Source organism: Arabidopsis lyrata, assembly GCF_000004255.2.
Source record: "Arabidopsis lyrata subsp. lyrata unplaced genomic scaffold ARALYscaffold_7, whole genome shotgun sequence".
In the NCBI taxonomy this organism is placed as follows: domain Eukaryota; kingdom Viridiplantae; phylum Streptophyta; class Magnoliopsida; order Brassicales; family Brassicaceae; genus Arabidopsis; species Arabidopsis lyrata.
The window spans coordinates 18,438,464-18,451,930 of NW_003302549.1; the positions used below are offsets into that span (position 1 = coordinate 18,438,464).

The following is a 13,467-nucleotide window of genomic DNA, read 5'->3' on the forward strand; positions in this document are numbered from 1 at the left end:
TCTAAATTTTGGTAAAGTATAATAGATGTAATCATTTTACTCCACCTTCACACATTTCTCCTTAAGACACTCGAACCCAAATAAAAGATCTCAAATTAATTTTGTTTACAGAGATTTTTTATGCATAGAAAAATACTACTAATCATGATTTACCATGATATAAAAATACACCAAAACCATCACAAAGTTAACAACATAGTTTTGTTTTCTTAATATATGATAGTAAAATACAATGTGCTTTTTTATAATTAAAATACAGTTTTCTTCTCTTCGTTAAAAAAGAAACACAATTTATAGCATATAATCTTGACATTTTTAAAACATTGGAGAGAAAATTCTTTTCTTTTCTCTACCACGAAGCATAAGATTTTGTTTTTTTAAATGACACATATTACGTTGAGAAGTGATGTTTGGGGGGGAGATTGTTGTAACACCCCGATTTCAGGAATATGGTGGTGCATGCAGAAAGGTTTAAAAGAATTGATTTGGCCAGCTATGTCACCAAAGTGCACTTATCTTTTCGGTCAACCGTCCTGAGAGAACTCCACAGTTAAACGTGTTTGGGCTGGAGTAGTTTCAGGATGGGTGACCTTCCGTGAGGACAAAACACGGGGAAAGATCATGTGGTGATTTATATGGTCGGTAAACAAGTCTCTAAAGCCTCCCAGACGTAACGCGCGGACCGGCCATCGGAAAGGGGTGGGCCCATGGGTCCGAGAGAGGATGTGGGGCCCACTGGTAGGGACGGTCGGGGCGTTACAAGTGGTATCAGAGCCGAACCCAGACGAGTGTGGAGTCAAGAGGACTCACACGGTAGGGGGTGACGGTCTTGGTGCGCAACAAGGACGTTGCGATCTGTTAGTGGGGGTGAATTGTAACACTCCGATTTCAGGAATATGGTGCATGCAGAGAGGTTTAAAACAATTGATTTGGCCACCTATGTCACCAAAGTGCACTTATCTTTTCGGTCAACCGTCCTGAGAGAACTCCACAGTTAAGCGTGTTTGGGCTGGAGTAGTTTCAGGATGGGTGACCTTCCGGAAAGTGATTGTCGGAGTAGTGTGAGTGAAGACAAAATACGGGGAAAGATCATGTGGTGATTTGTAGGGACGGTAAACAAGTCTCTAAAGCCTCCCGGACGTAGCGGACCGGCCGCCGGACAGGAGTGGGCCCATGGGCCCGAGAAAGGATGTGGGTTCCACTGGTAGAGACGGTCGGGGCGTTACAAATGTCTTCAATATATCATATCGTATCTTCTCATTGCACGTAAAGCATTTGTTCTAGGGAAATCAAATCCTTTGTGTCTAAGTCGTAAAAGTGCATCAGAGCTTTATAGAAAAAGAGTTTAGATTAATTGTTTAATTTTATACAATAAACAAAAATATGGAAAAAGCCTAAAAGTGAAATAAAAATTTTAGGAATATGGTGGTGCATGCAGAGAAGTTTAAAAGAATTGATTTGGCCAGCTATGTCACCAAAGTGCACTTATCTTTCGGTCAACCGTCCTGAGAGAACTCCATAGTTAAACGTGTTTGGGCTGGAGTAGTTTCAGGATGGGTGACCTTCCGTGAGGACAAAACACGGGGAAAGATCATGTGGTGATTTATAGGGTCGGTAAACATGTCTCTAAAGCCTCCCGGACGTACCGGACCGGCCGTCGGAAAGGGGTGGGCCCATGGGTCCGAGAGAGGATGTGGGGCCCACTGGTAGGGACGGTCGGGGCGTTACAAGTGGTATCAGAGCCGAACCCAGACGAGTGTGGAGTCAAGAGGACTCACACGGTAGGGGGTGACGGTCTTGGTGCGCAACAAGGAAGTTGCGATCTGTTAGTGGGGGTGAATTGTAACACTCCGATTTCAGGAATATGGTGGTGCATGCGGAGAGGTTTAAAACAATTGATTTGGCCACCTATGTCACCAAAGTGCACTTATCTTTGCGGTCAACCGTCCTGAGAGAACTCCACAGTTAAGCGTGTTTGGGCTGGAGTAGTTTCAGGATGGGTGACCTTCCGGAAAGTGATTGTCAGAGTAGTGTGAGTGAAGACAAAACACGGGGAAAGATCATGTGGTGATTTGTAGGGTCGGTAAACAAGTCTCTAAAGCCTTCGGACGTAGCGGACCGGCCGCCGGACAGGAGTGGGCCCGAGAAAGGATGTGGGGCCCACTGGTAGAGACGGTCGGGGCGTTACAAATGTCCTCAATATATCATATCGTATCTTCTCATTGCACGTAAAGCATTTGTTCTAGGGAAATCAAATCCTTTGTGTCTAAGTCGTAAACGTGCATCAGAGCTTTATAGAAAAAGAGTTTAGATTAATTGTTTAATTTTACACAATAAACAAAAATATGGAAAAAGCCTAAAAGTGAAATAAAAATTTTACATACACCTGGGTCGTACGTGTTTGAGTTAGCTCTATTATACCTATTGACAGGTACGTCCGAAAATAGGTAACCCGAATTCCATATTTCATGGGCTCTGATGTCAAACATAATTGCATACGTACTTTACTAAGAAACAACAACGATATAACCAAAATACCACCAATGTTGAAAGTTTCTAAGTGGTATACGAATTGCCGTTTGGAATTGAAATCCTTTGCCTAATGAAACAAAGAAAGAAATTATCAATGTTAATGTTATGATCTCTCGTCAACTTCAATCACACACCAATTGATTTGTATTCGAACAAGATAATTAAGAAGAGAAAGAGATGCGGCACAAGTTTACTCCAAATCACGAGATGTGACTATGATTGTGTATGCTCTACCGAAACTTTTTTTTTCTTTCTTTCTTTACAATTTGTCAGTTTGATTTTTGCTAATTTTTTACTGTTGTTATAATATATGTCTAATTAGATGCACTTACGGATTTTGGATAACACGATTAACACCAAATTTCTATTGTTTGACAATCTAGCAATGGAAAAAAAATTATATACCAACAACTAACCTTACTTAAACTCATGACAAGGTTTTAAAAGTGGGCACACATATAGGATTCACATCCTCTAATTTTATTTTGACTACATGTATATTTTATTCTTTCTTTAATTTTCACATTTATTTTTAATGTGTTCAGTGTATATATTCGTTTGAGATTCATTTAAGTTGTTTTTGTTTGAGTATGGAGCAAAACCTTTTCAATGCCACTACCATGATGTTTTAGTTGTAACACAGAACAAGAAGAAAATTCAAAGATATGCTTTTACTTTTAAAAATATGCTATGTTTGTAAATGAATTTTAGTGTTATAACCTTAGTCCCTATTCATAAGCATAAAAATTATATTTGAATGTTTTTGTTTCCTAGAAAACAATTATTAAGACCAAATGCTAAACTACATTAAGTTTTATTTTCTTACACAAACTTTAAGCCTTGTGAGTAGCTTTGAGAGCGTACTTTCCAAGAACATTGCTATTGTACAATCCATTGGCTTTTGATTTTTGAAAACTCATATTTATCATAAAAAAATTTCATTTATTTACGCAAGTTTATTTGATAAATGTATTACACTAATTTATTTTGTTAAATATTGTATAATTTTTTAAAAAAACATGAATATGTAAAAAAACAATCAAACATCAAAAGTAGATAACGAGGATTGATCTTTTCAACTTCATTTTCTTATTATGCGATGATTGGAATTTGGGATTGATATTTTAAACTATTCATCACCAATAAATTTGAAAGTTTTGTTATAGCCATGAAAACTTTACTTTTACAAATTAAAGATATTTCTGTGAATTTAAATTAAAAATATAAAAATTAAAGAAGAATAAGTATCATCTAAACTAAATTTAGAATTAAATTCTTACAGTGATTTTTTCATTGATTTTCAACCCTTATAGAAACATAAAAATATATACATGAACATAGTGGAAGAGGATAAGTAAATGATTACTTATAAGATGATAATCTAAAATAGGCAATGGAGATAAATCTTTTAAAAAAAGCAAAAAACAATGTAAGATATATGGCATATAGTCTCTGAAATTAAAATTTAGAACGAAAATTTTACAATAATATTTAATTTGTTTTCTTTAACTTATAAAACAACAAAAACAACAAAAAAAATACCTTAAAACAAGAAAAAAAAAATTAAGATATTAGATATAGTGGAAGAGGATGAGAGAATGAGTGAAGGAGAGAATGACAAAATGAGTATTTATAGGATGAGAAGTGATGAGAGTTATAATTTAAAAAATAAATTATGGGAGTTACAATTTAATTTAATTTATTGTGTGTTGAGTAAAATTGAGTGGAGAAATTTAGTTAATGTAAAAAATTTTATATTAAAATGTGAGTTAAATGTATATACTTTAATGTGTTATTTATGGTTTAGTTAGATTTTTTTTCACTTACATTTCGAGGTGGACTAACAAGAAGAGAGTGAAACCTTATTTTTATATATATTATATATATATGATTCATCCGAGTATTAATTAAAAACGGCACAGCCACATTAGTTATTTAGATTAGAAAACTAATTGTGGAGTTATATATTAACGCATGTTGTATATTTTAATTGACTTTTGATATTTTTTTTAAAAGAATAGAGAAAGACGCATGTCTAGAAGTTACAATATGAGATGATATTTTTTTTGTTTGGTAGGCACAATATGAGATGATATTGTATAGCTTTTAAATATTTCTGTAAATAATATTGATGGAGATAGTGATTAACAATTCAATATAAGCAATTAACAACTTAATGTAAGACATTAACAATTGAAACTTCTACCACATCTGATATATTTCTTTGATTTAAATAAACTACTACAACATGTACACTATACAAAAGCTACATTCCATTTTCAAGAAAATGACATTATCAAAAGTTTTAATTAACATTAGAATCTTTTATACCTTATTTTGGAGTAAAGTAATTTATTTGTTTTTTTTTTTGAATGATTAAAAATTAGGATAAAAATATTTTTAAGATTATTTTTTTAAAAATGATATACATGATTAAATCTAACGAAACTAAATAATGGTTTTTTTTTTGTTTAAAAACTAAATAATGGTATTCAGATAAAAAAAAAAAAATACACATGTCATAAGGAGAGATGGCACATGTCAGCTTCTTGTAGCATGCGTTTAGAATGAAATCCTACTTTATTATAGAAGATGTAATATATATATATATATATATATATATATATATATATATATATATATATATAACCCAATAAGTAGTGAAATTTTTTTTGTTTTGTTTCTAGTTGTTTTCCACATGTTTTTGGTCAAATTCTCTACCGCACGTTAAAATCAATTCATATTTTGATGAATATTGTCTCGCATAAACTATCTCTCTATATATCGGTCCGTCGTTGAGTTGAAGTGATTATGCATATATTAGTTTCAGTAATGATTTTGCAGTTAACTCTATAGGTATATAAATACTATAACATATGAAAGATACTACAATCTGGTAGCATAAATATCGAAAATCCGTTTTGAAGTGTGTGTATGAGAATCTATCGTAAAAAGAATTATCTCTATTCGTATCATTTAGTTGTGTATTAGTTATGACTGGAAAATTGTTTTGAAATCTTCTTTTCACAATGATTTCTTCAAACGGTATTTCTCAAAAAGTTCCTCATGATTCAACTGATGTAACAAATATGTTTTGCTTAAAAATTCCTTAACAATTCCTCCAAAATATGTTACCATTTTTAGTAACAACTTCTACTATGAAATGAGATATTTAGAGTTTATGTAATAAATTATAATCATGAATACAAAAAAAAATTATAATACGAAATTATTCATAATTTATTAAACAACAATGATAAAAAGAACATTAGAACTTAAAACTATTATTTAATCATTCCCCAACTTTCATTGGTAAAATGATGTGACCAAAATGAAATTCTTCTAAATTCCTCAAATTCATGTCACCATTTAGATCCATACCTTTTAGCTTCCTTTAGCAAATGTTTCTTAGATGTCTTTAGTGTCCGGACAAGTTTTTTTCAAAGGGGTGTACATTATTAAGCAATATTTTTAAATGTTTATAGTTGCATGTAGCTAGTTAGTGACGTAAATTGCCGTACTTAGACGACAGAGTGTTCCGGATTCGAATGGACTTGGTTTGATTGGATTGTTTGCTTAGCTTTCTTATACTTGAGAAACAAGAGTCCGAGGGAGAAGGTGAATGCCGCAAATCCCAAAAGACCCAAATATTTATAAAGTTTTATAAGGTATTTGATAATGTCTTACAACTTATTTTATAATATATTGCTCATGAATTTATAAAGTAATTAAGATTTTATACACTTATAAAGGTAGTTTGTGTATACTTTTATAAAGTTACACACATATTTTGGTAGATCTCATATAGTTTAGGAACATGTTTAATAAGGTCTAAAAAAAAACATTTTTTGAAAAGAGCACTTTTGCAATTCTCCCTTCAATATTTGAACTTTAGTTTAATATGCAATTCAATACACTAAAAAAGCCTAATGGTAAAGGTAACAAAGTTAAGATTTGAACTTCTCGTTTTTTTTTTTTTTACTTACCGAATTTGCTATATAGAAATTGATTTATCTTTTTTTTTTTAACAGCAAAATAAGATCATCCATTTAAGCTAGAAACGAGCGGTTTTCTACGGGAGAAAACCAGTCCGGTGTTGAGGAGGGGAAAAAGGTCTTTTTCAACCTCAACTATTTGCTGGCGGATTTTTGCAACCCAAACTATGACCCTTAGTCGATTTCAACCCAAACCCAAAAATAATTCAAAATCGAAACCTGAACTAATGCAAATGAGCCGATTTCAACACGACGCAAAACGGTGTTAGTTTGGAAGTTAACGGTTGCTTAACCTTGGGTAATTCTCTCTCTACAACATTCAGCATACCTTGAAAATAAAATCAAATAACCTTGAGAATCTTTAACTTCCGAACTAGCACTGTTTCGCGTAGTGTTGAAATCGGCTCATTTGCATTAGTTCAGGTTTCGATTTTGAATTATTTTTGGGTTTCGGTTGAAATCGACTGGGGTCATAGTTTGGTTGGAAAACCCGCCAGCAAATAGTTAAGGTTGAAAAAGACCGTTTCCCGTGTTGAGGAGTTTACATGGGAAAAATAGAATCACATACTCTTGCCTTCTTAGGAAGACAATCGGCACAGACATTGTTTAAACGTGGAATAAACAATGATTTATCCTTTTAGAATTTTTTTTCCAAGAAAAAACAACGAGGCTGATTTCTAGTTTACATTCATGAAAGTTAATTAGTGGTGATATGAGTAGATCACTACCTTAATTTTGATTTTTTTTTTTTTAAACCGATTTTGCTTTATAGAAATTGCTTTATCCTTTTTGATTTTTTTCACCTCAGCTTTGCAAATCATATTTATAACTAAATAGATGCTAAACAAAACTAGACATCATGATTGCTTACCTTAAATTCAACTATTCTGTACAAACATGAGAGCGAGTCAGCTTTCATCTCTCACACACTCAAAATCTCTATCGCATTTGAATAGCACATTGCCATTCAGACCCTATGAAAAAGAACATTTTGGTGGAGTAAAACCAATCGTCGACAGACTAGAGTCTGCTTATGAAACGAATTAAACGCCGACAAAAAGTTAGGTCCTTAGTAAAGAAAGGACAATCTTATTTCTCTATTCGCAACCACACAAATGTCGGTGCTGCTGTGGAAGGAATTACAAAGCACCATCACCACCTGAATCTTCATTGCTTGCTCAAGTTTCTGATCACATATGGAAGTATGCCTCCGTGGTTGAAGTAAGCCAGTTCCACCTATATGCCCATTTACCATTAGTTTACAATGAAATCTCTTTTTCTACACCAAAACATTTTGAAAAATGGAGTGTACAAATATACCTCAGTGTCAAAGCGGACTGTGCAGGTGAAAGATTTTCCAGTGTCTGTAGTGACAGTAACATCTTGCCCAGGTCTTATCTCCGAGATATCGGTTGGGAGATGGATGGTGTAACGCTCCTTACCTGTCAATCCAAGGGTGTCTGCATCCTCACCAGACTTAAAACACAGTGGGATGATTCCCATTCCCACCAAGTTACTCCGGTGAATCCTTTCAAAACTCTTTGAGATCACTGCTTTAACGCCCTGTAAAACACAACAATTTCTCTCAGAAAAAAAAGAAGCAAAAAGCAGAGAATTTAGGACACAAACTGCAGAGAGACAAAGAGAGATGGAGGGAGGTTCGAACCTGTAACATGGGTCCCTTGGCAGCCCAATCACGGGAGCTACCACTACCATACTCAGCTCCAGCCAGAATAATGGTGGCCTCACCAGCTGCTTTGTATCTCTGAATAAGCAGACATTATCATTATACAGTCAGTAACACACCCATAGGACTTTGTAGGGAGAATTAAGCTAAGAAACACAAACCATGGCTGCATCGAAGACAGATAGCTTCTCTCCAGTAGGAATGTGAACCGTCTTAGGGCCAACTTCTCCATTCAACAGCTTGTTAACAAGTCTGATATTTGCAAATGTTCCCCTAGCCATAATTTCATCGTTTCCACGTCGACTTCCATATGAGTTGAAATCTTTGCGGTCAACCCCCCGTTCGAGGAGATACTTTGCAGCGGGACTGTCCTTGTGGATGCTTCCAGCTGGAGATATGTGGTCTGTGGTGATACTGTCGCCTAAGTTCAGTAAACAGTATGCATCCTTCACACTGCTCGGCCCGGGAGGATCCATGGTCATGTCCTTGAAGTATGGAGGCTCGTGTACGTAAGTTGACTTAGGATCCCATGAGTAGAGAGTATTTTCAGGAACAGACAGCTGATTCCACATCGGGTTTCCCTTGGTGATGGATTCATAAGTAGCTCGGAACATGTCAGGTAACACACTGGACTGAACAACCTGTAACATACGGCCAAAGAAAGTCAATTAATGTGTACCTGGAGAGAAATACATTCAACGATTCTAAGTTATAAGTACCTGAGCAATTTCTTCTGTGGTGGGCCAGATATCCCTGAGGAAGACATCCTTACCATTCTTGTCCTTGCCAATGGGCTCTGTCTCAAAGTCAATGTTAACCTGGGAAATAGAACACTTACAAATATTGGTCATGTACAATCGAAAAGGAAATATATTACACTTTTAAAAATTCTCCAAATTGTGTACCGTTCCAGCAAGAGCATAGGCAACCACCAAAGGTGGAGATGCAAGGTAGTTGGCTCTTGTTAATGGATGAACACGGCCCTCAAAGTTTCTGTTCCCAGAAAGCACAGCCGCAGCCACAATGTCTGACAATACGCGGAGCAAATATTAGAATAACATTGCATGCCACTTTTGTCTACAAAAGCTATCCAATTCAATTTATTCAATCTCAATAATACCATTTTCTGTAATGGCAGCTCCCACTGATTCATCGATCTCTCCAGAGTTGCCAATGCATGTAGTGCAGCCATAACCAACAATATTGAAACCCTGCTGGTTCAGATATTTTTGCAGGCCACTGCAGCAAGTGCACGAATGTTAAATGTGTCCATCAAAGCTCGAAATTACATAGCATTAACTACGTGAAATGTGCAACATACAGAGCCGTACCTCTTTAGTAAGTATTTTGTAACAACTCCTGAACCTGGTGCAAGACTTGTTTTTGTCCAAGGCTTAACCTAAGGGTGAAATGATTCACTTAAGGATCATAGATATCAACACATTACATAAATCTAGTTTAATTTGGCAGAAACTAACCTGTAGGCCAAGGTCACAGGCCTTTTTGGCAACAAGAGCAGCACCAAGCATGACACTGGGGTTTGATGTATTAGTGCAACTTGTGATCGCAGCAATGACCACACTGCCATGTTTAAGCTCTGCAGGTTGCCCATTGAAAGAAAACTTTACTACCTTCTCTTGCGCCTCCTTAGGTATGGCGAAACCCTGCCAAGAAGAATGTACACATCCAATCAAGAAAGTAGCACCCACCAAGTGCCTCCACAGCAAGTTTAAATCAAATGGATGCTAAACAAAAATAGACCTCCATATACCAAGTATAATTGCTTACCTTGAACCCAACATTACTGTCTAAACATGAGTGCCAGTCAGCTTTCATTTCTTTTAGAGGAACACGATCATGTGGCCTGTGAACAGATAAGAATATCATTATAGTAGTCCATCAATCAAATAGAATACTTAGTGGTTAACAAACCAACAGAGCTCATACCTCTTAGGTCCGGAAATGCAAGGTTCAACACTATCCAGATTTAATTCCAGATAAGATGAGTAAACACGCTCTTGCTGAGGCTGAATTTATTCAAAAAGCAGAAGAAGTCAATTAACAACCAGAAGCAAAATATAAAGATAAAAATCCAAGACATAAAAAGATAAGGTCATACCTCACTGTAGTCAACAAACATATTATTTGCCCGAAGATATGCTTCAATCATGGCAACCTGCACACAAAGAAGAATTATGTCAGCTCAGAGTCCTGAAAATATGCAACACGAGAATTGAGGACAAATACTCACCGTCTCATCGCTTCTTCCAGTCAATTTAAGATACTGTAGAGTAACATGATCGACAGGAAAGAACCCCATGGTTGCACCATACTCAGGAGACATATTGGCAATTGTGGCCCTGTCAGCCAGGGACAGTTCACTCATACCATCACCTAAAGCCAAAAAAGAAAAGACTTAACATATTGGGGCCAACAAACACAAGTATACCAAACTTACGGGAAACATTTCCAAGAGTTTAATCGGAAAAAGACTTTACCATAAAACTCAACAAACTTGCCAACAACACCATGTTTCCTCAGTATTTGGGTCACAGTTAAAACCAAATCAGTAGCAGTAACACCATTACGTAATTTTCCCGACAGATTGAATCCAACAACACCAGGCAATACCATACTCATGGGCTGTTAAAACAGAAAAATCATCAGTAAAAGCAAGGTTGGATGAACTAACAAATTGATATATTGAAGCAGACAACTAATGACACAAAGTGACCTTAGCATCTGACATAAATTCAGGAAACTAGCCTCCAAATTCACCAACATTAGATGGGGTAGAATGTTCGACAAAAAATAAATAAATGGGATATAGTCAAAAGTGAGAAATAAATACTTTACCTGGCCAAGCATTGTCGCCTCAGCTTCAATGCCTCCAACCCCCCATCCAGCAACTCCCAACCCATCAATCATAGTTGTATGTGAGTCAGTTCCAACCACACTGTCCGGGTAGAGAAGACCTTTGGTATTGAACACAACTCTTCCCAGATATTCCAAGTTAACCTGAATTTTAATATCCAGACTGAATTAATACCAGATGAAAGCTACAAAAAGCTAGACAAGTTTCAAGATGAACCAAGATATTAGCATAGCAAGCTCACCTGATGCACAATACCAGAACCAGGGGGCACAACAAGCATGTTTTGAAAAGCAGTAGAACCCCATTTAAGGAAAGCGAACCTCTCCTTATTCCTCTGGAATTCAAGCTCCATGTTGGCTTGAACTGCATTCTCAGATCTTGCAACATCAACTTGAACTGAGTGATCAATTACAAGATCCACCGGAACCTGGAAGACATAATGGTGCAAGTAAGAAAACTAGAACACATAAGATAAAACAGAAGAATCAGCTGGTTAAGCAAGAAATGTACCAATGGATTGATCTTATTGGAATCACTCCCCAGTTTATTCATAGCATCACGCATACAAGCAAGATCAACAACAGCTGGTACCCCAGTAAAGTCCTGCATAAACATAAGTTGCAAAAAGATTAGAAAAACCATCTAAAAATTGCATAATTTAAACAAGATCACCAAAAGTGTACCTGGAGAAGAACACGAGCAGGTTTGAAAGGAATCTCGACTAGTTTAGGAGCAGTGTTTTCCCAATCAATAATCTTCTCAACATCTTCCTTAGTGACTTGGAAGTTATCACAGTTACGAATCGCAGATTCAAGAAGAATCCTAATAGAGTAAGGAAGCTTATCTGCATCAAAACCAGATAAAACATTAAACCTAATCCTCATACTTCACGGCAAGAGCCTAGATTGAGCTAATAATCTCTTACCAATGCGAGGATCATTGAGAGCAGGTAAGCTGTAGAATTTTCCGAATTCGCCACCACCAGGCTTAGGAAGAGTGGTGAAGATTCCTTTGTACGGATGCTCTGAAGCTGAAACAACACTCAGAAAAAAAAAACATCATTTCTGATTCTCCATTTGCAAAACCTTTAAAAGAGAGAAAATTGAAATTACCCATGGAAGAGAAAGTTCTCTGGAGACGGTCTAAAACAGGAGAAACGGCTCTGATCTGAGAACCGATGCGAAGTGGAAAAGGTTTCGAGTGGCTCAAACGAGGGAGAGAGGTGACGAAAGAGCGGCGAAGAAGATGAGAAGAGACAGGAGGAGATCTGAAGGAAGAAGAAGGGAAGGAAGAGCGGAAGGAGAAGAGAAGAGAGCGAGAGGAAGAAGAAGAAGCAGCTCTGGCTAAATACATGGTTGATGGATCATGAAGAATCTGACGTCGGAGATGATGGAGAGGGCTTAGGGCTGCGTGCCACAGTCTTTGGCAATATATATGATGAGAGAGAGACTTTTGGTCCGAATGGTAACAGCGTATTTGATCGTGCGGGAAAATCGGTTTTATAGTTCGGTACGGTTCAACTGCGGTACGTGCGGGAGAAACGTATTTGCGGAATAAGTGCGATTTTGTAAAATAAGCGGTACGAAATAATATTTGATTGGTGAAAAAATAATTTGCGGAATTCATATATGATTTTTAGAAAATATAGTTAAGATATTTTTACTTTACTTTATAGTATATATATATATGGTGTGTGTTTTTAATAAAATCATGAAAGTGTATATCAATTTTAATAATTTCATATATTCATTGATCAATTTTTAGTTAAAATTTAAATAAATCTAGTTTACATATAAGACAATTATTTAAAACATTTAACATATAAATAACTTTAAAGTCAATTTTTAACTCTAAATCGATTTAATTAACTATAATATTGTAAATTATATTATGAATCATGTGTATTTTTCTGTTTGTAGAAAATAACTATTCAAAAGAAAACTAAAACTACAAAAATAAAAACGATATAAAAGAAAAGAATATAAAACAACACAAATCTGAGAAGAGAGATAGTGAGAGATACTGTGAGTGAGGAAGAGTATATATTTTCGTTTTGCATGAATATATATATATTAACAAAAAAAAAATCAAAAAAAAATATGTGTATTACATGGTGCGTTTTTTTGTTGGACCTCTACGTAAAACATGCTTCTAATTATGAAAGCGGTCTGTTGCTTTATTTGCTGGTCAATAACGCAATTTGGTTTTTTTTGTTTATTTTAAAAAAACGCAAATTTATTATAGTTAGCTTGATTGGAGAACATATGTACGTTATTCAAAAAGTGCTTGGAAACCGCACCGCCATTAAGTCACCATTCACTGCCTTTATATGTATTATTGAGACATTAGCATTGTATTATGATGGATCTACCAAAAAG

At 35.5% G+C, this 13,467-nt stretch overlaps 1 protein-coding gene across 1 annotated transcript; it reads right to left on the bottom strand.

Annotated features, from left to right (window-relative positions):
* Positions 1-7,365: 7,365 nt before the first annotated feature.
* Positions 7,366-12,538, bottom strand: LOC9306509 (aconitate hydratase 3, mitochondrial). The gene is made up of 20 exons (XM_002870392.2): positions 12,202-12,538; positions 12,015-12,119; positions 11,773-11,933; positions 11,600-11,692; positions 11,331-11,516; positions 11,071-11,232; positions 10,713-10,857; positions 10,466-10,608; positions 10,334-10,390; positions 10,162-10,241; positions 10,003-10,078; positions 9,693-9,878; positions 9,546-9,613; positions 9,335-9,453; positions 9,120-9,241; positions 8,934-9,032; positions 8,376-8,855; positions 8,194-8,292; positions 7,848-8,090; positions 7,366-7,763 (listed from the first exon to the last, which is right to left on the bottom strand). Exons 1-20 carry the CDS (start codon positions 12,440-12,442, stop codon positions 7,695-7,697), a joined length of 2,934 nt encoding a protein of 977 aa, XP_002870438.1. The 5' UTR covers positions 12,443-12,538; the 3' UTR covers positions 7,366-7,694.
* Between the last annotated feature and the right edge of the window lie 929 nt (positions 12,539-13,467).

Bases quoted from the DNA above. Each gene is read 5' to 3' on its own strand.
- LOC9306509 (XM_002870392.2), bottom strand. From the start codon at position 12,442: ATGTATTTAGCCAGAGCTGCTTCTTCTTCTTCCTCTCGCTCTCTTCTC. The intron at 9,033-9,119 runs GTACACAATTTG...TCTATTTCCCAG, and splicing joins CCTATGCTCTTGCTGGAACG to GTTAACATTGACTTTGAGAC. The intron at 7,764-7,847 runs GTATATTTGTAC...ATGGGCATATAG, and splicing joins CAGTCCGCTTTGACACTGAG to GTGGAACTGGCTTACTTCAA.